The sequence below is a fragment of the Triturus cristatus genome, chromosome 12 (genome assembly GCF_964204655.1).
Source record: "Triturus cristatus chromosome 12, aTriCri1.1, whole genome shotgun sequence".
NCBI lineage: Eukaryota > Metazoa > Chordata > Amphibia > Caudata > Salamandridae > Triturus > Triturus cristatus.
In genome coordinates, this window is record NC_140595.1 from 819,574,654 (window position 1) to 819,601,359 (window position 26,706).

General features: G+C 47.4%; 1 protein-coding gene across 1 annotated transcript in view; it reads left to right on the forward strand.

Moving 5' to 3' along the window:
* The window catches only part of LOC146782980 (IgGFc-binding protein-like), a 334,560-nt gene that overhangs the window by 205,088 nt on the left and 102,766 nt on the right, over positions 1-26,706 (forward strand). Inside the window, exons 62-68 of the mRNA XM_085639314.1 lie at positions 330-446; positions 619-746; positions 4,177-4,322; positions 15,912-16,055; positions 18,874-18,981; positions 19,950-20,119; positions 23,183-23,385. Of these exons, the coding sequence (XP_085495440.1) occupies positions 330-446; positions 619-746; positions 4,177-4,322; positions 15,912-16,055; positions 18,874-18,981; positions 19,950-20,119; positions 23,183-23,385 (1,016 nt within the window). The remainder of the gene's footprint in view (positions 1-329; positions 447-618; positions 747-4,176; positions 4,323-15,911; positions 16,056-18,873; positions 18,982-19,949; positions 20,120-23,182; positions 23,386-26,706) is intronic.

Sequence of the window (26,706 nt, forward strand, 5' to 3'; positions counted from 1 at the left end):
TTTCCTCCTTTGTTGTGCTATTTGTTTCATTTTGAAGTTCCACCTTTCTTAATGTTCTTTCCTAAAATGTTTATTAAATGCTTTATTTAGTTTCTAATTTGTCCCAAACTCTTTCCTCTTCACCAGTCCTTTATTATTTTTTATTTAATTTCTTTCCTTTTTTTCATCCTCCACTCTCATTTAAACTTTGTTTCTTCCTCAACTGTGCCTTGTTTTCCTTCTTCTTGTATCTATCAGGCCTGTTCTTTTACCTTTTCCTAGTTTTCTCTCAATCTTGTTCCCTTCCCTTCTTTTGGTCATTCTCTCACTTTGTATTTTGCCTTTCACAGCTGAGGCCTCCTGTTACGTTGCCGGTGACCCTCATTACATGAGTTTTGATGGGCGACTGCTGAGTTTCATGGGCACCTGTACCTACACATTGGCTAGAGCCTGCAGGAACTACACAGGTGGGCACAGGCTGAGCAGGGTCCTTAAAGGACCCAGATGTTGAAAGAGACTGGTTTAGAGAGTGCATGCATTGAGAATGGTCCTGACAAAGGAGTCCTCTTCTGTGAGGCTAGGTTTTGACGAGTATCTTGTAGACAATTTACTTACTTGTGTTTCGCGCTACCTTTACAGGGCCCTGGTTCAGCGTGGAGGGTAAAAATGAGGAGCGCGGGCAGGTGGGCGGGTCCTACCTACGTAAGATCTACATCACCCTGGACAACCGCGTCACAATCACCCTGATGAAGAGCCGCAGGACGCTGGTGAGTCTGGGCATCTGGGCGGCGGGCAGGGGAGTGCAGGGGCGCAGCGTACAACAGATACCTGGTGTGAAGCTCCACCTCTGTGTGCCGCAGCCTGAAGAGGCGTGGCCAGGTATGAGTAAACCCTCGAGCACTGTTGTGGGTTACCTCATGACTATCAGCCTGAGCTGTGACCTTCCCCTCATTAGTACCTCCTTTTAGTACCTCGGAGGAAACTGCGAGGCACCAGCAGAAATTATTGTCCGCAAGGTAACCTCCACACCATGCAGTATACAAAAAAGTGATGAATGGAACGTTTGAATTAATCTCAACCTCTGGTGATTACTCGGGACCGCATTCCAGTTCATCTGTACTTTGCACACCATGCCACCTCAGTTTGGACCCAGCCATATGCAAATACATCTTGACCCTGTGCCTCATGGGAACAGTCCAGCCCGAACTGCTAGGCCAGGTCCTCCCAGAACCGGAACACAACAAGCAACCCAAACCCGTCTCTCTCCACCTCCCCCCCGCCCTGCCTCCATCTCACCCTGTCTCCTCGCCCTTGTTCGGTCTCTTGTCTCCCACAACCAGGGCTGGTCTTTAGCCTGGGCTTGATGGAAGCTGTGTGCATTATGGTTATGCCAACAGCAGCACCCTTCTCATCTTGTTCCAGTCTTGTCTTTGTCCCTGCTTGTTCTTTTCTGTCTGATTTCCCAGTTTAGAGTGGTTTTAGACCTTCATTATCACACAGCGCTGGATGTTTTTAAACCCCTCTAGCCCCCTTCCTTGTCCTCCCTTCAACCTCTGGCCCCCGCTGACACACATCAACAAAACCATCATCTGCGTAAGGCAGCTAAACTATTTATGATTTAGGTGAGCTGGGGAGATGCGGGTATGTTTGTGTTCGGGGGCCAGACCCCGCTCATCCAGGTACTGACCAGTGAACTCAAAAGAGACCCCCAGCTGCCTCATTTAATTCACTACCATCAGAAAGTGCACAACATTTCTCTCCCCCACACCCAGGGCACTACCTTACCAAGGGCCTGCTCTGCTCATAACACACTCTTTCAGGGCCAACTCTCCCCACTCCTTTGTCTCTGCCCCCTGTTACTTCATCTTTGTAACCTGCCTCGTCCTGTGCAGAGTCCACCTTCCTCCCCATCTCTTCTTTTTAAAGGCCTCTCCCCCTCCCTTGTGTCTCTTTCTAGTTCCCGTTGTCAACCCTGTCTTTCCTTTTCTGTCCCTTCTCTGCCTGTAATAATGCTGATGTCCTGTAACAAATGAAAACATGCTTATTTGATGTAAGGTATGTAATATCATGAATGCCTTGTGCTTTTACAACCTGAGCCCGCTCCGTCTGTTGTGAAGCAAGGCCGGTGTGTACGCTGTACAGTGTGCTAGTCTTTTGTGAGAGGGGCCAGTGCACCTTCACCTCCCTCTCTGTGTCAGCATACAGACACTGGCGACCAGCGGGGCAATAGAAGACCAGCAGGGGCAAAGCAGGCTGACTTATGTGTCACCACAGCCCGTGCTGTGCACTGGAAGATCTGACAGAGCACCAGGATCTGTGCACTGCACAGTGAGGCATTGCACATATGCCATTGCCAAGGCGTCCCCTTGGCACATATGCCAAGGGGACGCGCTCAGGTTGATCACCTCCTTCCTCACCAGAAGAACCCAGAAGATCCACCTCCCACCTCTGAACCCAAGGAGATCACCTGCGGTGTCCCCCAGGGCTCACCCCTCAGCCCCACGCTCTTCAGCACATATATGACCCCAATGGCCAACATTATCAGATCCCACGGTCTCAACATAATTTCCTATGCAGATGACACCCAACTCATCCTCTCACTCACCGACGACCCCACCACCACCAGAACCAACTTCCACAGATGCATGACAAACATCGCCGACTGGATGAAAAACAACTGCCTGCAACTGAACACAGACAAGACAGAAGTACTGATCTTTGGCAACAGCAGCAACACATGGAACACCTCTTAGTTGCCATCAGACCTAGGACCCACTCCCTCCAACCACACCAGAAACCTCTGAATCATCATTGGCAACAAGCTCACCATGAAATCACAGATCAACGCCGTCTTCGCTGTAAGATCTTCAAGTGGCATCCCCAGCACAAGACGCACCATGACCCAAGCCCTTATCACCAGCCGACTGGACTACGGCAATGCCCTCTACATAGGAATTGCTGCACACTTTCTACAGAGACTTCAGACCATACAGAACGCCGCAGCAGACTCCTCCTCGGCCTACCCCGATGAACGCACATCACACCCTACCTCAGTAATCTCCACTGGCTCCCCTTACAGAACAGATGCAAATTGAAGCTGCTGAGCCACACACACAAGGCTCTACACAACCAAGGACCCGCCTACATTAACCACCACCTGAACTTCCACCAACCATCGAGAAGACTACGCTCTGCCTCCCTTTCACTTGCCCATACTCCCTGCATCTATCGAAGCAGAAGTGGAGAACGCTCCTTCTCCTACATCGCAGCAAAGACCTGGAACGGCCTCCCCACGCACCTCCAGACCACCACCTCACTTCCGGAATTCCGAATGGCCCTCAAGACCTGGCAGTTCGAATAAGCCTTCCAGGCCTGCAAGGGCCTAGATACCGTATCGGGTGATTATCCACGCTTTATAAATCCTGACTGAATGACTGACGCTGCCCCAACCCTCGCTGCCTGCAGGAAATTCTATTCATTCCTCGTTGCAGAGTTGATGTTGATGGCTGTGTGCATGCTGTGGCTAGGTCACAGGTGTGGAATTATCAGTTGAGTGAGTGCGCGCACCTTTTAGCCCGCTGGGTGGCAGTGTTACCCATGAGACAGAAGGGGTGGTGTGAGCGGATGCTTGCCTGAGAGAATGCCTGGGCAGGGTCTAGTCAGTATGTACGATGCAGGCAAGTGGTAGGCCGGGTCGGTGACGGGTGAGAAAAGGGTCTAGTGAAGGAGCTGCTTCGTGTGAGAGATAATGTTGCATCTTGTACTGCACTAACATGGACATTTTTGGGGAGCCTCCCTTGTTTACACAGATGAGTGGCACCACCTTAGTGATGTCACTTATTGGGATAGGGGGCTAAGCCATACCCTGTGGACCTGGTGAAAGGGGCTGTACCCCAGCTCCCCTCTTGGCCTACTCCATGCCCAGTCCACCTATTGTGACACTGAGGGCACTGCAAGGGTTTGCTGCAGGAGGTTGGTGATGGTCTCTTGTGATGGTGAGAGTACCGCAGGGGTTCACTGCAGGAGGGCGGTGATGGTCTCTTGTGAGAGCACTGCAGGGGTTCACTGCAGGAGGACGGTGATGGTCTCTTGTGAGAGTACTGCAGGGGTTCACTGCAGGAGGGCGGTGATGGTCCCATGTGGTCCAGAAGTGATGCACGCTCACTTTTCCATCCTGTGTCTCCTGTTTATTTCCAGATCAACGACAAGAGGGTGACCCTCCCGCACAGCCCCACCCGCGGCACCACCATCACGCAGAGCGGCCAGTATGTTGTGGTGCAGACCACCTTCGGGCTCACAGTGCGCTGGGATGGCAACCACTACCTGGAGGTGATCGTGCCCAAGTAAGGCGTGGCTCTGGGCTCTTCTGCCCTTGTACACCTGGTCTTCTCTCCATGCCATGCTTCCCTGCACCACAGCACAAGAGCATTATAGTTTAGGAGTTCATTTAATAGGTCTGTACATTATGTACCGTGACTCATTTTCTAAATGTGTTCCTGGGACTTTTCAGTACCGGAGGCTCACATCCGGGTTAAAAAGTTGTAAGAGATCCTCCATGTAATTTAGACATTCCCAGATCCAGTCCTTGGAAGCCTCGATGTTTTCTTTCTCCAGAACCGCCGTTCCCTGGCAGTGGTGCAGCAGTGGAGAGGCAGCAATATGCTTGGCCGGACCGCTGCAGTCCAGCCAAGCATATTGCGAGTTTCCTCCCCACCTCGGTTTTCATGGCGATTCCTCCTCGTTGAAAACTGTGGCGGAGAGAAAAACAAAGTATCTCTAGGCCCTGGAGTGCATGCAACCCCTGTGTGCATGCACCTCAGTTACTGCACAGCATGGACTTTAAAGTCCATGCCATGCAGGAACTTTTTTGGGCATTCCTATTGTGGTGTCCATTTTCATAGGCACTGCCGTGGGACAACCAAAAAAAGTCTGCCGACACAAGAAACACTCGTAATGAGTTGGGCTGCCTGACCACGGGTTTGGCGGTGCGGGTGCGGGCCGCCGGCATGGCAGTTGCTCCCGCACCGCCAAACTCTTAATCAGGCCCCTAGTGGTCAGACAGTCTGACAATGGCAGGGGATCTTTATGAAGTGCACACAGTCCTCTGCCAGGGTCCAAATAACCACCTCAATATTCAGTTAATGGGATGTCCCGAGTCATTAAAGGCAAAAGAGCCCCGTCCTCATACATTCAGTGCAGGGCACTGGGTTGAGATGGGACTGGCGCCCACTACGACTTAGCAACAAGTACCAGACTTCAGGGCCCATATCTTCGAACTGGCATTTAGTAGTCAAGACCTGTGATTAACCCTTACTAACTCAAGAAGTGGAAGAGCTAGATTCACAAGTATAACTTTACTGTAACTACAACAACAGGCAGTAGCAGCAGCGATACTATCCAAGGTCAGAGCCAGAACTGATTACAATATATTATATTTAGTAACAACAAGAGCACCCAGAAAGGTCAGCTAGGGACCTTGGGAATTAAGTGATTATAAACAACAATTGTCCCTAGTCATAAGAAAAAATAGAGTTAATGATAAATAAGGACCCAGTCAGTACTTATCAAAAGGGAGACTTGTCCAGTCGGACAGAGGTCATGAATTTTACTGATATTCAGAAAGTAGCCAAAATATAAAGAAAATTAATAAAGTGGGACACAAGCCTGCGTCCAGTACATACATTAGAACATAGAAACACGGAGGTTCAGGCATAAACACATAGTTTGCTTATAGATATCAACAGTAATTGAGAAACAAACAGTTTAGACAACACCCTTATGTCTCAAAAATCATGTTTTTAACATTTCGGGTATTTGTAAGTGTCGACGGCGTTTCGATCCTACTAAACGGATGCAAGGATCATCATCAGGACAAGGAACAATAATGCCTGCACGATGCAACCTGAATAACCTCAAGGAAAGAAAGAGGAAGAGGGAGAGGGTATTTTAAAACATTAAAGACTTGAGGGACATGACTTAATTGGTGACAACAAAAATCCACAATTCACTAGTTGTTACCTTGTGCTCATAATAATAATCAGAAGGAAAAAAGCAAAGATATAAGCACGATACATCATAACTTCAGTTGAAGGTGAGGCGGTAAAGAGTGATACTGACACTCGAATTAAAGTGGAAGGATGCAGGTTGCTGGAAACCGATCAGATATGAGAATAAATTTAGGAGGGTAAACGGTAAAAACGTAAAGGTTAAAGGATAAAAGGAGAAGAGATCAAGGTAAAAGTAAGGTAAAGGTAAAAAGGAAAGGACATCACGAGGCAAGAAACCCGTGCAACTACAATTTGTAGAATTATTTGGAAATAAAGGGCGGGCGTGCAGTAACTGGTCTGCCACGGAGTGTGCATTCAAATGATTGCTTAAAAAATGACGGTACTAAGTGACAGTTCTTAATAAGTGCTCGTGATGGCCAGAGAACGAAAACCGCGGTGAATTGAAGTAATTGGTGAAACTTACCGCAGCCGCGGTAAATTCAGAACCGATATCTGGAAGGGAGGGGAACCGGATTAGTGAAGGGTGTAGGAGTGAGCGGGACCAATGTGCTTGCCGCGAAGACCAAAACTTACTTGAAGTTGATGCGGAGGTAAGTGTCCGAGGGCTAGGTATTGCAATCGATTTCTGAGCTTGGCTCGGATTACCAGGGGTCCGTGGACCTGGGAATAGGTTCCTATGGAACAGGGCGAGGGAAAAGGGGGTTAGCGAGTCAAGGGGGGGGTTTTGGAGGGAAGAGACACGCTTGATTGAAAAAACGGAACACTCACCAATGGTGATTAAATAACAGGACAATCCGACATTGCGGGAGCAGGTTACCGGCAATGGGGCTGCTGACGAGGACCCGGGAGTATGCGTGTATAACCACAAGGAAGTGGGCCGGGCTATGGCTGGTTTAAGGGAAAGAGTGAAGGGACTCGAGTAGAATGGAACCCAGGAAACGGGCGGCCATCTTAAAGTGGTGTTAAATGAATGAGAGGAGGTTAGCCAGCGTATGCAGAAGGAATAGGAGAGTTGTATGTCAAGTTAAACAATTGAAAAATATAATCAGCACATAGTACTATTTTAAAGCGGGACAGAGTAGCAAAGGCACAAAAGGACATGTATATACTTAAAAATACATAAAAGATACATAAAAATATACATAATAATGGACAGATCAATTCTTCAACAGTTCCAGAATTCTAAAGGAAAAGTATTCCTGAATCAAGTGATGGTAGTCCAATCCTCAAGGCGATTAAGCCCCGTGTTCAGGCTATCAGTTTTAAGGATCCATTTGAGTTCTTCTTTACTTAGAATTTTTGTAATGTCACCACCCCTGGGTGGTAGCTTCACGACAGAAATCACAGTCCAACGTAGTTGGTCCTCAGAGTGGTTCTTTTCTAGAAAATGTTCAACTAGAGGGGCAGTGAGAATTTTGCAGCGAATTCTGCTCCTGTGTTGTGAGATACGCAAGCGGATCTTTTGCGTGGTTTGTCCGACATAGATTTTGTCACATGGACAAAAAATTGCATAGATTACATTAGTAGAATTACAATTGGTAAACAACTTAAGTTCATTTCTGATATCACCAAAAACAAATGTTTTACATTCGATAGTCAATGGACAAACAACACAATTCCCACATTTAGCATGACCAGTTAGTGGGGGAAGTGACCAGAGTTCATTCAAAGTATTCAGATTGTCAGTTACAGGAAGGGCCGCACGGACCAAATGGTCTTTAATGTTTTTGTTCTTCTTAAATGCAAATAAAGGTCGATCAAAAGCGAGAGTACCTGCATTCAAGATGGGCCAATTACGTAGAATTGTTTTACGTATAGCACTCGAGATTGTAGAGAATGTGGTGACACAAACTAGTCGATTGGACTCCTGTTTGGTTTTTGGTTCTAAAAGAGATTCACGGGGGTTGTACCAAGCGCGTTTCATGGAATTGCGCACTAGTCTCCGTGGGTAGCCTCTTTTGAGCAGTTTTTGGCAAAGTATTTTGGCTTCATAAAAGTAATCTGTTTTTAGGCAACAGTTTCTTCTAATTCTTAGAAACTGTGAGAATGGCAAGGAATCTCTAAGGGCACGAGGATGGCTACTGTCATAACTGAGTAAAGTATTACGTTCAGTGGACTTACGGAAGAGGCTAGTAATGAGATAGCCATCCGTATGTTTAATTGTCAAGTCAAGAAAGGGAATTGATTCTTTGTCATATGACATGGTAAAGTTAAGTCCACCGCAGTTATTGTTAAGCCAATGCAAGAAGGGCGCAAGTAAGGTATCATCGCCCTGCCAAATCATGAATATATCGTCTATGTATCTTTTCCACTTATAGATACAAGACGAGAAAGGGTTGTCTGTGGTGAGTATATGTCCCATTTCCAGTGTGTCCATATAGAGAATAGCCAGGTTGGGTGCAAAAATTGCACCCATGGAAGTACCTTTCACCTGTTGAAAGAACTGCTGTTCAAAGGTGAAAAAATTCCTGGTAAGGCATACTTCCAATAGTTGCAGTATAAAGTTGGTAGGAACAGCATGAGGGCGAGGTCTTTGGTTAAGAATGGTTTCAATGACAAGTAATGAATCCCTTTGAGGTATATTGGTGTACAGGGATTCAACGTCCAAAGTACACAAGGTATTGGAATCAGGGTCGTAAGGAAGATTCTCCACCATATTTATCATTGCCATGCTGTCACGAACATAACAGTGGGTATTGGGAACAAAATCTTTGATAAAATAGTTGACATAATGACCCAATGGCTCCAAAATGGAGCCACATCCAGAAACAATAGGGCGGCCAGGAGGTTTCTCAAGACTTTTATGAATTTTGGGAAGTGTGTAGATTACAGGCAGCCTGGGATTTTTTGTATTTAAGAATTGGTATTCTAATTTGCTCAGGAAGCCCTGGTCTAAGCCTTCATCAGTGATCTGTTTGATCAAGGATTGTAGTTCTTTGGTAGGGTTAGTGAAAAGTTTGCAGTAGTGATCTGTATTTGACAGCTGCCGATTTATTTCTGCCTTATAGTCATTTTTATCCTGTAAGACTATACCACCCCCTTTATCTGCCGGTTTGATTATCAGATTTGTATTGTCACGCAATGATGATATTGCTGTTTTTTCATCTCTGGTTATATTATAAGGAATATAGTGATGCGCTGCAGAGATATTCCTTACTTCTTTGAGCACCAGTTTTTCAAAAGTACTGATTTCAGTGGGGATCTGGTTGACAGGTGGTGAAAATGTTGATGGGAGTCTAAGCGGGGTGTTAGATGCTTTAGGGGTAAAGGGATTCACTTTGAAGTAGCTGTGGAGTCTTAACTTCCGAAAGAATCTTAAAAGTTCCGTTTGTAGGTCTAAGAAGTTGGGATAAGTAGTAGGGACAAATGACAACCCTTTGCTCAATAATGAGATCTCATGGCTAGATAGTGCGTGTGCTGAGAGATTAAAAAGGGGAATTGTTAGAGTAGCGTCAGTCATATTGGTTTGTAGTGGGGAGTTTACCAACGGTAAAACTTCTGTCGCGTTTGGCGTTCTCCTGGGGGATTGTACCAGCGAGAGCGTTGCCTCCCTCTGCCTCTCCTGGGTGGCTCTTGTTGGTCTCGACCTAAAAAAAGGGAATTCGGGGTTCTAGTGATGCTACTTGTACCCTCTCCAGGATCTGAATTGTCAGATGACTCAGCCGATGTGTCAGAGAACCCTACTAAATTTTGCCGTTTATTGAAACGGCCCCAGGGGCGAGAGTTCTGAGGATTATTGTAAGAGCGATTGACATAGAAATCTTTATTTAGATAAGGATAACGAGCGTATCCTTATCTAAATAAAGATTTCTATGTCAATCGCTCTTACAATAATCCTCAGAACTCTCGCCCCTGGGGCCGTTTCAATAAACGGCAAAATTTAGTAGGGTTCTCTGACACATCGGCTGAGTCATCTGACAATTCAGATCCTGGAGAGGGTACAAGTAGCATCACTAGAACCCCGAATTCCCTTTTTTTAGGTCGAGACCAACAAGAGCCACCCAGGAGAGGCAGAGGGAGGCAACGCTCTCGCTGGTACAATCCCCCAGGAGAACGCCAAACGCGACAGAAGTTTTACCGTTGGTAAACTCCCCACTACAAACCAATATGACTGACGCTACTCTAACAATTCCCCTTTTTAATCTCTCAGCACACGCACTATCTAGCCATGAGATCTCATTATTGAGCAAAGGGTTGTCATTTGTCCCTACTACTTATCCCAACTTCTTAGACCTACAAACGGAACTTTTAAGATTCTTTCGGAAGTTAAGACTCCACAGCTACTTCCAAGTGAATCCCTTTACCCCTAAAGCATCTAACACCCCGCTTAGACTCCCATCGACATTTTCACCACCTGTCAACCAGATCCCCACTGAAATCAGTACTTTTGAAAAACTGGTGCTCAAAGAAGTAAGGAATATCTCTGCAGCGCATCACTATATTCCTTATAATATAACCAGAGATGAAAAAACAGCAATATCATCATTGCGTGACAATACAAATCTGATAATCAAACCGGCAGATAAAGGGGGTGGTATAGTCTTACAGGATAAAAATGACTATAAGGCAGAAATAAATCGGCAGCTGTCAAATACAGATCACTACTGCAAACTTTTCACTAACCCTACCAAAGAACTACAATCCTTGATCAAACAGATCACTGATGAAGGCTTAGACCAGGGCTTCCTGAGCAAATTAGAATACCAATTCTTAAATACAAAAAATCCCAGGCTGCCTGTAATCTACACACTTCCCAAAATTCATAAAAGTCTTGAGAAACCTCCTGGCCGCCCTATTGTTTCTGGATGTGGCTCCATTTTGGAGCCATTGGGTCATTATGTCAACTATTTTATCAAAGATTTTGTTCCCAATACCCACTGTTATGTTCGTGACAGCATGGCAATGATAAATATGGTGGAGAATCTTCCTTACGACCCTGATTCCAATACCTTGTGTACTTTGGACGTTGAATCCCTGTACACCAATATACCTCAAAGGGATTCATTACTTGTCATTGAAACCATTCTTAACCAAAGACCTCGCCCTCATGCTGTTCCTACCAACTTTATACTGCAACTATTGGAAGTATGCCTTACCAGGAATTTTTTCACCTTTGAACAGCAGTTCTTTCAACAGGTGAAAGGTACTTCCATGGGTGCAATTTTTGCACCCAACCTGGCTATTCTCTATATGGACACACTGGAAATGGGACATATACTCACCACAGACAACCCTTTCTCGTCTTGTATCTATAAGTGGAAAAGATACATAGACGATATATTCATGATTTGGCAGGGCGATGATACCTTACTTGCGCCCTTCTTGCATTGGCTTAACAATAACTGCGGTGGACTTAACTTTACCATGTCATATGACAAAGAATCAATTCCCTTTCTTGACTTGACAATTAAACATACGGATGGCTATCTCATTACTAGCCTCTTCCGTAAGTCCACTGAACGTAATACTTTACTCAGTTATGACAGTAGCCATCCTCGTGCCCTTAGAGATTCCTTGCCATTCTCACAGTTTCTAAGAATTAGAAGAAACTGTTGCCTAAAAACAGATTACTTTTATGAAGCCAAAATACTTTGCCAAAAACTGCTCAAAAGAGGCTACCCACGGAGACTAGTGCGCAATTCCATGAAACGCGCTTGGTACAACCCCCGTGAATCTCTTTTAGAACCAAAAACCAAACAGGAGTCCAATCGACTAGTTTGTGTCACCACATTCTCTACAATCTCGAGTGCTATACGTAAAACAATTCTACGTAATTGGCCCATCTTGAATGCAGGTACTCTCGCTTTTGATCGACCTTTATTTGCATTTAAGAAGAACAAAAACATTAAAGACCATTTGGTCCGTGCGGCCCTTTCTGTAACTGACAATCTGAATACTTTGAATGAACTCTGGTCACTTCCCCCACTAACTGGTCATGCTAAATGTGGGAATTGTGTTGTTTGTCCATTGACTATCGAATGTAAAACATTTGTTTTTGGTGATATCAGAAATGAACTTAAGTTGTTTACCAATTGTAATTCTACTAATGTAATCTATGCAATTTTTTGTCCATGTGACAAAATCTATGTCGGACAAACCACGCAAAAGATCCGCTTGCGTATCTCACAACACAGGAGCAGAATTCGCTGCAAAATTCTCACTGCCCCTCTAGTTGAACATTTTCTAGAAAAGAACCACTCTGAGGACCAACTACGTTGGACTGTGATTTCTGTCGTGAAGCTACCACCCAGGGGTGGTGACATTACAAAAATTCTAAGTAAAGAAGAACTCAAATGGATCCTTAAAACTGATAGCCTGAACACGGGGCTTAATCGCCTTGAGGATTGGACTACCATCACTTGATTCAGGAATACTTTTCCTTTAGAATTCTGGAACTGTTGAAGAATTGATCTGTCCATTATTATGTATATTTTTATGTATCTTTTATGTATTTTTAAGTATATACATGTCCTTTTGTGCCTTTGCTACTCTGTCCCGCTTTAAAATAGTACTATGTGCTGATTATATTTTTCAATTGTTTAACTTGACATACAACTCTCCTATTCCTTCTGCATACGCTGGCTAACCTCCTCTCATTCATTTAACACCACTTTAAGATGGCCGCCCGTTTCCTGGGTTCCATTCTACTCGAGTCCCTTCACTCTTTCCCTTAAACCAGCCATAGCCCGGCCCACTTCCTTGTGGTTATACACGCATACTCCCGGGTCCTCGTCAGCAGCCCCATTGCCGGTAACCTGCTCCCGCACTGTCGGATTGTCCTGTTATTCAATCACCATTGGTGAGTGTTCCGTTTTTTCAATCAAGCGTGTCTCTTCCCTCCAAAACCCCCCCCTTGACTCGCTAACCCCCTTTTCCCTCGCCCTGTTCCATAGGAACCTATTCCCAGGTCCACGGACCCCTGGTAATCCGAGCCAAGCTCAGAAATCGATTGCAATACCTAGCCCTCGGACACTTACCTCCGCATCAACTTCAAGTAAGTTTTGGTCTTCGCGGCAAGCACATTGGTCCCGCTCACTCCTACACCCTTCACTAATCCGGTTCCCCTCCCTTCCAGATATCGGTTCTGAATTTACCGCGGCTGCGGTAAGTTTCACCAATTACTTCAATTCACCGCGGTTTTCGTTCTCTGGCCATCACGAGCACTTATTAAGAACTGTCACTTAGTACCGTCATTTTTTAAGCAATCATTTGAATGCACACTCCGTGGCAGACCAGTTACTGCACGCCCGCCCTTTATTTCCAAATAATTCTACAAATTGTAGTTGCACGGGTTTCTTGCCTCATGATGTCCTTTCCTTTTTACCTTTACCTTACTTTTACCTTGATCTCTTCTCCTTTTATCCTTTAACCTTTACGTTTTTACCGTTTACCCTCCTAAATTTATTCTCATATCTGATCGGTTTCCAGCAACCTGCATCCTTCCACTTTAATTCGAGTGTCAGTATCACTCTTTACCGCCTCACCTTCAACTGAAGTTATGATGTATCGTGCTTATATCTTTGCTTTTTTCCTTCTGATTATTATTATGAGCACAAGGTAACAACTAGTGAATTGTGGATTTTTGTTGTCACCAATTAAGTCATGTCCCTCAAGTCTTTAATGTTTTAAAATACCCTCTCCCTCTTCCTCTTTCTTTCCTTGAGGTTATTCAGGTTGCATCGTGCAGGCATTATTGTTCCTTGTCCTGATGATGATCCTTGCATCCGTTTAGTAGGATCGAAACGCCGTCGACACTTACAAATACCCGAAATGTTAAAAACATGATTTTTGAGACATAAGGGTGTTGTCTAAACTGTTTGTTTCTCAATTACTGTTGATATCTATAAGCAAACTATGTGTTTATGCCTGAACCTCCTTGTTTCTATGTTCTAATGTATGTACTGGACGCAGGCTTGTGTCCCACTTTATTAATTTTCTTTATATTTTGGCTACTTTCTGAATATCAGTAAAATTCATGACCTCTGTCCGGCTGGACAAGTCTCCCTTTTGATAAGTACTGACTGGGTCCTTATTTATCATTAACTCTATTTTTTCTTATGACTAGGGACAATTGTTGTTTATAAGAACTGATTACAAGGCACGAAACCCTACAGATTTGAACATTATCCCAGTCAGGGTAGAGTGCACAGGAAAAGCAGGAAAATGGCTGAGAGCAGGTGTTAATTCTCCCCAGCCCACCAGACACCATTGAAGTGTCAGAGAGGGGACCCAGGGACCACATGCAGGCAGAGTGTCATCCAGGGAGTGGGGGAAAGGGAACCAGAAGAAGAACCCCTTGTTTGTGGAGTCCTTCGCGTGTGTTAGGGAACAACATTTACACTGCACATGGCCTGCTGGCCCCACACACATGTAAAACACACCACATACAGAACACAACTCACCATACACCATGGGGGTGAAAAGGACCCAGTTATGGGGCCTGACCTGATTTTTCGGGGGAGCGGCTAGTGATACCTCTCTTCCCCCCCCCCCCCCACCGTCCCCCCACCCCTCCATGACTACAGGTTTAAGGGCCTGGGACCCTGAGGCTATCATAAGCTTCTTCCAACCCAAAGTCGCCCAGTGGCCTGGTGTGAGGGGGCCACTCTTCATTGCAGGTGGGACTCACATGGGATGCACCCCTTACTCACCCCTTAATGTCTTAGTAAACATGCAGGGCACCCACAGCGGACTCCTGAATGTAAGGTTTATTCGGTAAAGACAGACAGAAACAGCCACGTGTGGGTAGCAGGGGGCACCGGCACGGGAGGACGTGTGCCCCTAACGCAGGGCAGACTCACTGGGTCTTAGGCCCTGGGAGACCGGTCCAGCGCCTTCAACTCAGGACTGGAAGAGGGCAGACAGGGTCTCATGCTCAGGGAGGTTTGAGGAGTGTCTATCACTGGAGCCACCCTGCCTGCAGTGCTGTATGAGCGGACAGACCGGTCTTGGGGCAGTGGGGGGTCCTGTTGCTGTCCAGTTACCCACACTGCTTGCAGTGCTGTATGAGGGGCCAACTGGTCTTGGGGCAGTGGGGGGATCATGTTTCTGTCCGGTTACCCCCACTGCTTGCAGTGCTGTAGGAGGGTACAGACTAGTCTTTGGGAAGTGGGGGGCTCACATTTCTGTCCAGTTACCTCCACTGCTTGCAGTGCTGTATGAGGGGAGAGACTAGTCTTGGGGCAATGGGGACTCGCGTTTCTGTCCGGTTACCCACACTTCTTGCAGTGCTATATGAGAGGACAGACTAGTCTTGGGACAGTGGGGGGATCATGTTTCTGTCCGGTTACCCACACTTCTTGCAGTGTTGTATAAGGGGCCAGACTAGTCTTGGGTCAGTGGGGTATCTTGTTTCTGTCTGGTTACCCACACTTCTTGCAGTGCTATATGAGAGGACAGTGTAGTCTTGGGGCAGTGGGGGTATCATGTTTCTGTCCGGTTACCCACACTGCTTGCAGTGCTGTATGAGGGGACAGCCTGGTCTTGGGACAGTGGGGGTATCATGTTTCTGTCTGGTTACCCACACTGCTTGCAGTGCTGTATGAGGGGACAGACTAGTCTTGGGGCAGTGGGGGACTCCTGTTTCTGTCCAGTTACCCATATTGCTTGCAGTGCTGTATGAGGGTACAGATTGGTCTTGGGGCAGTGGGGGACTTCCGTTTCTGTCTGGATACCCATACTGCTTGCAGTGTTATATGAGGGGACAGACTGGTCTTGGGTCAGTGGGGTACTTCCGTTTCTGTCCGGTTACCCATACTGCTTGCAGTGCTATATGAGGGGACAGTGGGGGGACTCACGTTCTTCTCAGGGTCCCACACTGTTTACAGTGCTGTATGAGGGGACATTCTGGTTTTGGGGCAACGGGGGCTCATGTTTCTGTCCAGTTACCGAACCGCCTCCAGTGACCTCTCGCCATCTCTGCAGCTCCTACTACGGGCAGCTCTGTGGCCTCTGCGGCAACTACGATGGCTCCGACGACAACGACAACCTGATGCCGAATGGCACCGCCACGGAGGACAGTGACGCGCTGGGCAACAGCTGGCAGACCGCGGACGACGAGGACGACGCGTGAGTACCCTGGAGTTCAGTGTTAATGGTGCATATGTGACTTGTTGTACAGAGTAGTATATTTAGCTTATAGCAGCCAATCAGAGAGGTCCTGACACAGAACCATGTTCTAATTGTTTGAAAGGGTTTGCAAAGTAGATTGCTAGAACAGTTATCTGATTGGCCAATATTGCTGGAACAGTAATCTGATTGGCCACCCTTGCAATTCACCAGAACAGATAGGAAACCAATCAGAATAGCTGTCAGTAGCTCATACCTCCCTGGGTCTAATGCTTGTGGTCCCGATGGTAACAGGTAGCCCGAACACAGGCAGTTTTCAGCATTGGCATGACACCCCCTCTCTTCTCTAGTCCTGACACAGAGCACACTTTGGCAGTTTTCAAACTCAGTTCTGCCCTATAGTGGACTAAAAATGGTCTATCTATCCAGTTTCACTTTTGGAGAACGTTTCCCTCCACCCCTGGAGTTGTCTTATGCTCACCCTCAAACGACCTACTACTGCTATGAACTCCAACAAAAAAACCTTTCTAGCCCCTTCCCTCTTCTATCCCTCCCCTATTCCTTTTGCAATCCATATAACAGACTAACATGTCCACCACTCAAATTAATCTCATATTTCCCTTGACTAATTCACCACTAATATTTTTCTGGTTCCAGAGTAGCGTGCTACTCGCTGAAAAGCGCTTCAACACATCATATGGGGTAACAAGCGCTATATAAATGCAAACCCTTCCCTCTTCTATCCCTTCACTATCCTTCTCAATCCAAATAACAGACTAACGTCCATCACTCAAATTAATTTTATATTTCACTATACTAATTCACCACTAAACTTATTTGGGTTCCGGAGTAGTGAGCTCGCTGAGAAGCGCTTTGACGCCTTGTATGGGGTAGTAAGCGCTATATAAATGCAAATACAAAACAATGATTCCCTCTTCTGTCTCATCTTTTACTCTACACTTCCAGCAGTCTTTTCCTATTTCCCCTCATTCTTTCCTTCTGCCCCCTCGCACTTTTCCTGATCTCTCTCAGCAAATCCTTTCACTAATATGCCTGGCTGTGACATCACACATCCTTTAATTCCCTGATGACCTCACACTGCAAACAGCTGGCCCAGTCCTTCCCTTAGCCCCTTAGCAGCCTGGATTTGCTGAAGAGGGAGGAGAGAATGGGAAAGTATTGTAAACTCCAAAGTAGGAACAGCCTTACTGAAACATGTTTACTTTCTGTTCCTACCACTGCCTTTATGAACTCGTGACGAGGGGTCGCAAGAGCTGTGCTGGGGTGCAGAGGGCACACTTGCTACCCCGAGCAGATGTCCGTATTTTTCTACTACTTCCCTTCCTCTCTTCCAACTCTTTTATTAGCTTCATGTTTACTTCTCGCACTCGTCTCCCTTTCCCCCTCCCATTGTTTTCCACATCCTTATTTTCTCTCTTTTATATTTGGTATAGTATATTCTCTTCCTTTCTCCTGACTTTCTTTCCTGTTTGACCTTCCCTTCATTTGACCCTCCTTTCCTAGTGTATCCATTCTCACGTCTCCCTCTTCTCTCCTCCATCCTACATCTCTTTACCCCTTATACTTTTTTTTTTTTTTTTTTTTTTTGAAAGACCTTTATTTAGCAAAGTAATGATTACACTGCGTCACGCCAACAACCCGGAGGCAGGCCGCGATATCGACAAATGTGTCCAGTTAAGGCGCACCATGGCAGAAGTCATAAGTAATGTCAGCATCTTAACATACAGGGAGATTCACACCAATGACATTGATGAGCGGTACAATGGCGTAGTCAGTGAAGAGTGGAAGGTCTTACATTTGTGGGCTTCGTGGACTAACAACAAATCCTAGGCACCCGGTCCCGTCCAGTCGCTCAGCGAGTATTGGGACCGCAGCTCATGTAAAAGGCAATGTATAGATAGATCACCCACTGCCACCTTTTCTCCCAACCCCCCCGCAACAATCGGAGGGAAACAGAAAACTTTCGGTGCAGAACTAGTGCAATAAACCAACAGACATCACAGCTCGCTCACGCAGGGGCTCACGTACTAGGACCCGTCCGTCCTGGAGGGACGACCACGAGTAGCATCGGTGGCTGTAGGAGGAGCACAGGGCAGCAGCCATAGGGCAGAGGGGGGGGGGGGGGGAGGGGACGCAGCAGGACAAGGCAGCAAATCTTTACCCCTTATACTTAATCTCTATCTCGCTATCTTATCCTGTTTTGTTTCATTGTCTTGCTTTTTCTGTTAATTTTTCTCCCTAATAACCTTTCTCACATTCCCCTTTACTTAAAAGCTTCTCCCTCTGTTTTTTATTTGTTTATATCTCCCTCATTTTTCATTTTTGTTTTCATTTTCTCCTGCTACTCTTATCTTTCTGCTTTTTTTTCATTCATTCCCTCTCTTCCTCTTTCTCGCATTTTTTTCTACCAGGTTTCGTCTTCCCTTTCTTTCCTCTTTCCACGTTCCACCTCACCTCACATTCCCCTTCCTATCTTCCCATCTTTTACTTTAACTTAGTCTTTCCTATTCACTGCCCTTCTTTTCTTTTAAATCCGCATTCCCTCTACACCCTTTTGTTTCCTCTTCCTCCTTCCCCAGACCTCTTCTATTTCTCTACTTTCCTCCTATGTTATTCCATCTATCCCTTCCTCTTTCTCATTTCTAGTTTTGTTTCTTCCATCTTCCTCCTCTGCCCTCTTCCTCCCTCTATCAATGTTCTCGCCTGGCTTTGCTTGTTCTTTTTCCATTCTTCACTCTCTCTCCATTCTTGCGCGCCCTTGTCTCCCCCTCTTATTTGATATGTTTCTCCCTTTCAGTTGTAAGCAGGACACTGAGCCCGACCCGCCCTGTGACAAGGACCTGTTGGATAAAGTCAGCAACCCAGACAACTGTGGCAAGATCATCGACCCCATGGGTGTCTTCAGGTACCCCTCGCCTTGCTTACCCTCACGGTGATGACACAGCAGTGGCGCTCTAATCCTCACTATGTGTGTGTGTCTGTGTGTGTGTGTGTGTGTATATATACCACTCTCCCCTGTTGCGTGCGTCCCTCAGAGGACCCCAATACCTTGGCACAAAGGTCACATGCTGTATGTAACTGTGTAACCCTCCCTCCTGCTGTGTCTGTCCCTCAGTGGACCCCAGTCCCTCAGTATATGGACTGCTCATATTGTCCACAACTGCGTACCCCTTGTATTTGCTCCATCTGTCCCCCACAGTGCAGGTTGCCCATCCTAGAGCCTCTTCTTTCTTACTTGACTTGAGTGTCTTTCAGTGGAATCCATCCATCCTTACTTCCTGTACTGATATTGTGTGCACTCCTCACGAGCCATGTACTCCTTTCTTGCTTGACTGTCCCTCAGTGAAGACCATACCTCATTACTTTGTGTGCTGATATTGCTTGTACCCCCACACGAGCCACATACCCCTTCCTTCTCACATGACTTTCCCTCAGTGGAGCCTCTCCATCTGTATTTGCTGTGCCGATATCACCTATACCTCTACACAAACCTTGTAACCTTTCCCTCTCGCTTGACTGTTCCTCAATGGAGCCCCTCCCACTTTACTTGTCATGCTCATGCTGCTTGTACCCATACACGCGCCCCGTACTCCTTTCTTCTCGTTTGACTGTCCCTCAGTGGAGCACCTCCCTCTTTACTTGCCATGCTCTTGCTGTGTGTAACCCTACACAAGTCCTGTACCCTTCCTTCTAGCTTGACTGTCCCTCCGAGGACCCTTCCCTCTTTACTTGCTGTTGATATGCTGGTTGTACCCATACACGAGCCCTGTACCGTTCCTTCTCATCCGACGGTCCCTCCATGAAGCTCCCCCCTCCTTACTTTCCGTGCTCATGCCTCGTGTACCCTCACACCTCTTCTTATTCCATCCCCAGGGACTGCATCAAGATTGTCAGCCCACTCCCATACTTCAACAACTGCGTCTACGACATGTGCCGCTTTGATGGTCTCCAGCAGGCCCTTTGTGACCAGCTGCAGGCCTACACCGATGCCTGCCTGTCTGCTGGGGCGGCCGTTCATGGCTGGAGAACCCCCACATTCTGCCGTAAGTTCATGTTTCAAAGATCAAGCCTGAACCTCAGACATGGGTCATTTACATGGTCTTTCAGCTTCACAAATGCATTTGATGCCTCGTCAGTCTCCACTCAAACCAGTTCTGCTGCCTGACCATAGACCGCACCCCATGCTCTTATGGTGGACGCACCTCCTTTACTTACTTTGTCCACAACACACATAAGGTGTCCCATCACCCCATGGTCAGGTCTCTCTCCTGTCCCATACATTCCCCGTGATTCAGATTCAAGATTTGTATCCTTTGTCCACATCCCCGATACTTACCATCTTGATATGACCATGCGCTGAAGTGGTTCATGGTTAATATTGGGGCTTCCAGGTCCAATTCCTAGTCCAGGTGGCAGAGAGTATTTGGAGTCTGCTAGCATTCAAAAAAGTAACCAAGGCTGAGTTGTTGGCAGAAGGGCGGTACCACCGTCTGTAACTGTTGAGTTGTGAGTCTGCGAGGAACCCAGCATGCATTGGAGTGGCCCAGCCTTTGTTGTGATTGGCTATAGGATCTGCCACTCTTCCAGGGAGGCCGCAAGACTCCTTCCTTTCTGTGAGAGCTCTTCGCATGCTCTCATAGAAGCCTTTTCTTGGCAGCTGAGAGAGACTTCATATCCACACAGGGACACTTGCTGTTTACTGCTGAAAAACAAATTAAATCTTCCCCTGTGTTAAGGAATCCTTGTCTTAGTCTGCTCCGGGAGACCTGCTCATATGCATATAAACCCCTCTTTTACCTCTTTCGTTGACTACTGAGAGAGAACTTGTCATGTAAACAGGGCAGTGTGACATGGGCATCTGCAAGAGAGCTGTCTTAGATCCCAGAGAAGCTTGCCAGGGGAGCTGGAGAGTCACATTGGGACTTTATCTGGTGCTACTAAGAGAGATAGCTTTACTTGTTAACTGGGGCCCTTGTATTAGTCTTCCAAGAGAGAGAGAGAGAGAGAGCTTCCCATGTGCAGCAGGGACTCCTGCTCCAGGCTGCGCAGAAGAGCTTCTGCTGAACACATTGAACCTTATCTTAGTTCACATGTTCATACTTCACGTGTACACACAGAAACTTATTCCGGGCTACTGAGAAGGCACTTGTTCGTGAGCACATTGTGGTGGGCAACTGAGAGAGGGCACTTGTTCTTGAAAACACTGTGGTGGGCTACTGAGAGAGTGGACTTGTTCGCGAGCACATTGTGGTGGGCAACTGAGAGAGGGCACTTGTTTTTGAACACACTGTGGTGGGCTAGTGAGAGCGGGCACTTGTCCTTGAGCACATTGTGATGGGCTACTGAGAGAGGGCACTTGTTCGTGAGCACACTGTGCTGGGCTACTGAGAGAGGGCACTTGTTCATAAGCCCACCGGGGTGGGCTACTGAGGGAGGGCACTTGTTCTTGAACACACTGTGGTGGACTACTGAGAGAGGGCACTTGTTTGGGAGCACACTGTGCTGGGCTACTGAGAGAGGGCACTTGTTCATAAGCACACTGGGGTGGGCTACTGAGAGAGGGCACTTGTTTTTGAACACCCTGTGCTGGGCTACTGAGAGTGGGCACTTGTTCTTGAACACACTGTGGTGGACTACTGAGAGAGGGCACTTGTTTGGGAGCACACTGTGCTGGGCTACTGAGAGAGGGCACTTGTTCATAAGCATACTGGGGTGGGCTACTGAGGGAGGGCACTTGTACTTGAACACCCTGTGCTGGGCTACTGAGAGTGGGCACTTGTTCTTGAACACACTGTGGTGGACTACTGAGAGAGGGCACTTGTTTGGGAGCACACTGTGGTGGACCTGTGAGAGAGGGCACTTGTTCTTGAACACATTGTGATGGGCTACTGAGAGAGGGCACTTGTTTGGGAGCACACTGTGGGGGACTAGTGAGAGCGGGCACTTTTTCTTGAGCACATTGTGATGGGCTACTGAGAGAGGGCACTTGTTCGTGAGCTCACTGTGGTGGGCTACTGTGAGAGGGCACTTGTTTGCGAGCACACTGTGGTGGGCTACTGAGATAGGGCACCTGTTCTTGAACACACTGTGGTGGGCTACTGAGAGAGGGCACTTGTTCTTGAGCACACTGTGGTGGGCTACTGAGAGATGGCACTTGTTCTTGAATACACTGTGGTGTGCTACTGAGAGAGGGCACATGTTCTTGAGCACATTGTGTTGGGCTACTGAGAGAGTGGACTTGTTCTTGAGCACATTGTGTTGGGCTACTGAGAGAGAGCACTTGTTTGGGAGCACACTGTGGTGGACTAGTGAGAGCGGGCACTTTTTCTTGAGCACATTGTGATGGGCTACTGAGAGAGGGCACTTGTTTGTGAGCTCACTGTGGTGGGCTACTGTGAGAGGGCACTTGTTCTTGAACACACTGTGGTGGGCTACTAAGAGAGGGCACTTGTTCTTGAACAAACTGTGGTGGGCTGCTGAGAGAGGGCACTTGTTCTTTAGCACACTGTGGTGGGCTATTGAGAGAGGTCACTTCTTGAACACACTGGGGTATCACCTGAAGGAGGGCCAACCCATCTCTCTCCAAGGTGCCTCATTCCTCACATCATCAGAGGGGAATAGATATGGAGGAACAGGTAAGGTAGATCCTAAGCAACATGAGCAGCTTCCCGTGGTGTAAGACTTCCTATACTCCAATCTCAGAGTGATCGCTTACCAGATCACACACCTCGGCTCTTTCCTGTCCATCTGTCTCCTTAATGGTTCCTTTCTCCATTCCTCCATCGCTCTCTTCCATCTAGCCAACCTCACATCACTCTCAGCTTGTTTCACCCACCCTCCCCTTTTATGTCTGCAAAGCCCACCATCTTCCATCCAGCCACCCTCCCTTCCTTCTAAGCAATACTCATTCTGTATCATGCATCTCTCACTCTCCCCCACCCAACCACTTCCTGTCTGTCCAACTCTCCCATCCATCTACCCACTCTCCCCCTGACCCACCAGTGGAGGACCAGACTGCTTGCACCTCTTAGACTTCAAGCCAGTCTCTTTATTCTCCTCACCTCGTCTTCTCCTCGCCTCATCTTCTCCTTTCCTCTCCTCCCCAGCGCTGGAATGCCCTCCAAACAGCAACTACACCTTGTGCGCCAGTGCCTGCCCTCCAACATGCAATGATCTCTTTGCTCCCATCACCTGCCCTGGTCGCTGCGTTGAAGGCTGCGAGTGCCTCCCTGGCTTCGTCCTCAGCGGTGGAGCTTGTGTGCCTAGTACCAGCTGTGGCTGCGTGGACACCGCGGGCGACTACCACATGGTAAGTGATAGCGCATCCTCACGTGTCTTCATTTATGGTTGCAGGTCGATGAATGTTTAACCATATACACAGTAAGAAATGTATTGCCAATTTTAGGTCTGGCTTAGGAACAATTTTAGTTGTTCATCTAGCATTTTGAGTGCTCAAAATGAATACATCATATTCATAGTTATAATAGAAAGAGAAAGAGGCTTTGGGTCGCCCCTTCCTTCAGCCATTAGTCAGTTGTATTGCCATTCAAAGGATGGACTAGCCAACACAATACCACATACAGAACAGGACAATGTGTCCGCGCCCTTCAGACATTGGCTTTGCTGCAGTGCCTTTAGCTTTTTGGACCAGCCCACAAGAGAGCCACTCTGGGTTTCGAATGTCAGGCTGTAGTGATGGTCTGTGCCTGTTCACTCTTGCATCTGCAATGAGAACAGGAGGGGCAAAGTCGTCTGCCCTGTAGTCCTCGAGTTCAGTAGCAGCTTCTCCAGCAGAACTGGCACCAGAGGTGACTGACCCGTGTCCTCCGTTGTAGGAGACAGTTCAGAAAAGCTTCTGCGATTTCCTTAGCTTTCAGGATCCCCACTATAAGGAAACGAGGATATTGTATATTGGACAGTAAATTGGCCACCTTTGACCCTGGCCCCTGTTTTTTAGACAACCCCTCTCTGGGCTTGCCCTATCCTAGACCAGGAACTTCCAGCTTACCCCTCTTACACTTGACAAAATGAGTCCCAATTTTTTCTTAAAAGCATATTACACTGACACAATGACATTTCTTTTCCGCCTGTTTGTTCATGTGCTTTTTGTGTACCGCTGTGAAGGAGTTTGGACACACTTTTGGATTTTTTGTACTGCATCCCATATTTGTTATTGCTGAAACTACATTCCGACAAATGAACTTCAGTTGGATGTTTATGGTATGAAATACACTATGCCTTTTAATGTTTTTCATTAAATTGTAACTTTGTATGAAATGTTCACCCATTGCCACGACCAGCCTGTGTGTCCTTGCTTCAGAGATATCTTCCTTAGTCTATGGCAGACATAGTTACGATAACACAGCACTACATTGCGTTGACCTTTTTTTGTTTCACTGGAGTACAGACCTGTCACAAGATGGCAGCTTGTGTCTTCTCTGGTCCATGGTATAGTTTTCCTCCTCCAAGACCTGGTAGGTTTTGGGTGATTCTCGTGGACAGCTTGAAAGTCCCTTAGTGCCGATATCAGCAACACCCCTGCTTAGCAGTAATTGGTCGCGCTGCATAAAATAATCAGTCCACACACTTTTTGATGGGAAACAGTTTGCTGCAGGTTTATTTCATACAAGGGGTATGCCAACGTGGTGGGTTAACTTGCGAGCGATCCAAGGGCAAGCAGCAGTGACTGACCTAATCTGCCCAGCCCGCCTGATGAGCCAAACTGCACCGTGGCCAACCCAATTGGTGCTACCATTAATGTGGGGATTATCCCCCTTAAATACCGTGGACCACCAGTCCATCCCTTTACTCACGCCTTTTTAGGAGCGGAGCGTTCCAAGGCCAGCCCCTGGTTGCTCAGGCTTACAACTGCCCGAAGGACTAGCGGGGCTCTGACGTTTTCATCCAGGGTCCTGCCGTAAAGACTCCTAGGGTTTGGCATAAGGCACCCCTCTGTGCTCCTGAAAGGTTACCCCTTTGTACCAATCAGCCTCCAGATCACCCTGTAACTCCGCCAATGCACAGGATGTGGCAGCCGCCATATCCGCCCCCCCCCCCCCCCCACCATGGCATGCTCCATAACCACATGCAACCTGCCGTTAGTCCTTCTGTGTAGACCATTTCCTTATCTACCTCTGACAGGTGTGCCCTTTCCCTATCGGGGTACCATGTGGTGTTTACATGAAAGAGGCCACACCTTTTCTCTTCTTCAACCTCAGCTTTATTTACCCTTTAAGTTATTGCTTGGGGCCAACCAATACCCTTATCTCTGCCCACTGACCTCCAATTGTCTGGGGGCGCAATGCCAACAGGAAATAGGACCAAAAGAGCTCTTAAAACTACTGCTCTCTTCGTAACCACAGTTTTGTGTGATATAAACCATTGTGCTCCGTGTGCAAGATTATGCATTTACATTTAGGGGTTGACTAAGCCCTTGTTAACCCCCCTCCCCCACCCCCTACTTGACAAATCCCAACTTTGAGGGTTCAAACTGATAACCATCTGCTGCACAGCAAGTGAATTATGGACCCCTGGAGAGGGTCATTGGGCAGGGACAGGGTAGAGTCTAGTGACCGATGGCCCCCCGCCTGATCTAGCACCTTGGCATGGCCCTCTCACCCATCGGAAACATGTGACATGTATCGAGTTTGAGCTTTGTCATGCAGTCCGAGGACGCCAGGTGGACCTCCCTACCTAAACCAAGACAAAGGTGGATCTAACCACAAGGGGGTGAGTCCTGCAGTCCCCTGAGGGTACTCCAAATATTCTGCTACATCACGTCCTTCTTGCCTGCACCACCCCTGACTGCGCTCTTCAGATGCTGGGTCACCATGCTGGTGACCCCACCCAGCATATATGGCCCATAGCCAGATTTACTGCAGGTATCCCAAGTGCCAATGCTTTTGGAATGTGAAGACATAGAGTACAATAATGAGCATATTTACCTGCACCTTCTTAGATAGGAATGCAGTATCTGCTCTGGAATGCAACCCACCTGGCCGAATGGCCGCTGAGATTTTTTTTTTATTGTGGGGGCAGGTATAAATACCTGTCCCCAGCCCACTGCACACCCGAAATGACGCTGCAGAGGTGCTGGACATAGGCGGAACTCCTGTGGGAAGGGGTCCCGTCAGCTGGTCCGTGGGGATGTTCCTAATGCGGCACTCAGGGGGCCGCCCTCTTACAGGGCCCACTGCGTGCACCGCGGGCAGCTGCATTTTCATGTCTCCTCAGCAGCTCTTCTGCTTCTCCCCGATTTTGCCAAGAAGCACAACCCTCTTGCGCACCTTGACCCCTCCCTCGGGTCGAAGCCAGGCATGGCTGCACAATGCAGGTGACAGAGCCTGGGAGACGCAGACTCCCTTGCTGACAGGCCCAGAGGGTGTGGGGCTGCAGCTGGAAGGCACATTGAGCTGGGTTGGATTATGGCTAAAAACTAGATAACAGGACGGAGAGAGAAAAGAAAGAACGAGAACGTACTTTGCTCCTTGGAGGTGTCTTTTCTGGTCATAGGAGGCCCAGGCATATTGGTTTCACCAATGCTTGTCTAACGTCCAATTTCATATACAGGTGTGAAATGCAAACATCTTGCAAAATGTCCTTGATCTCTGGCAGCTAATGTGAGCGATTA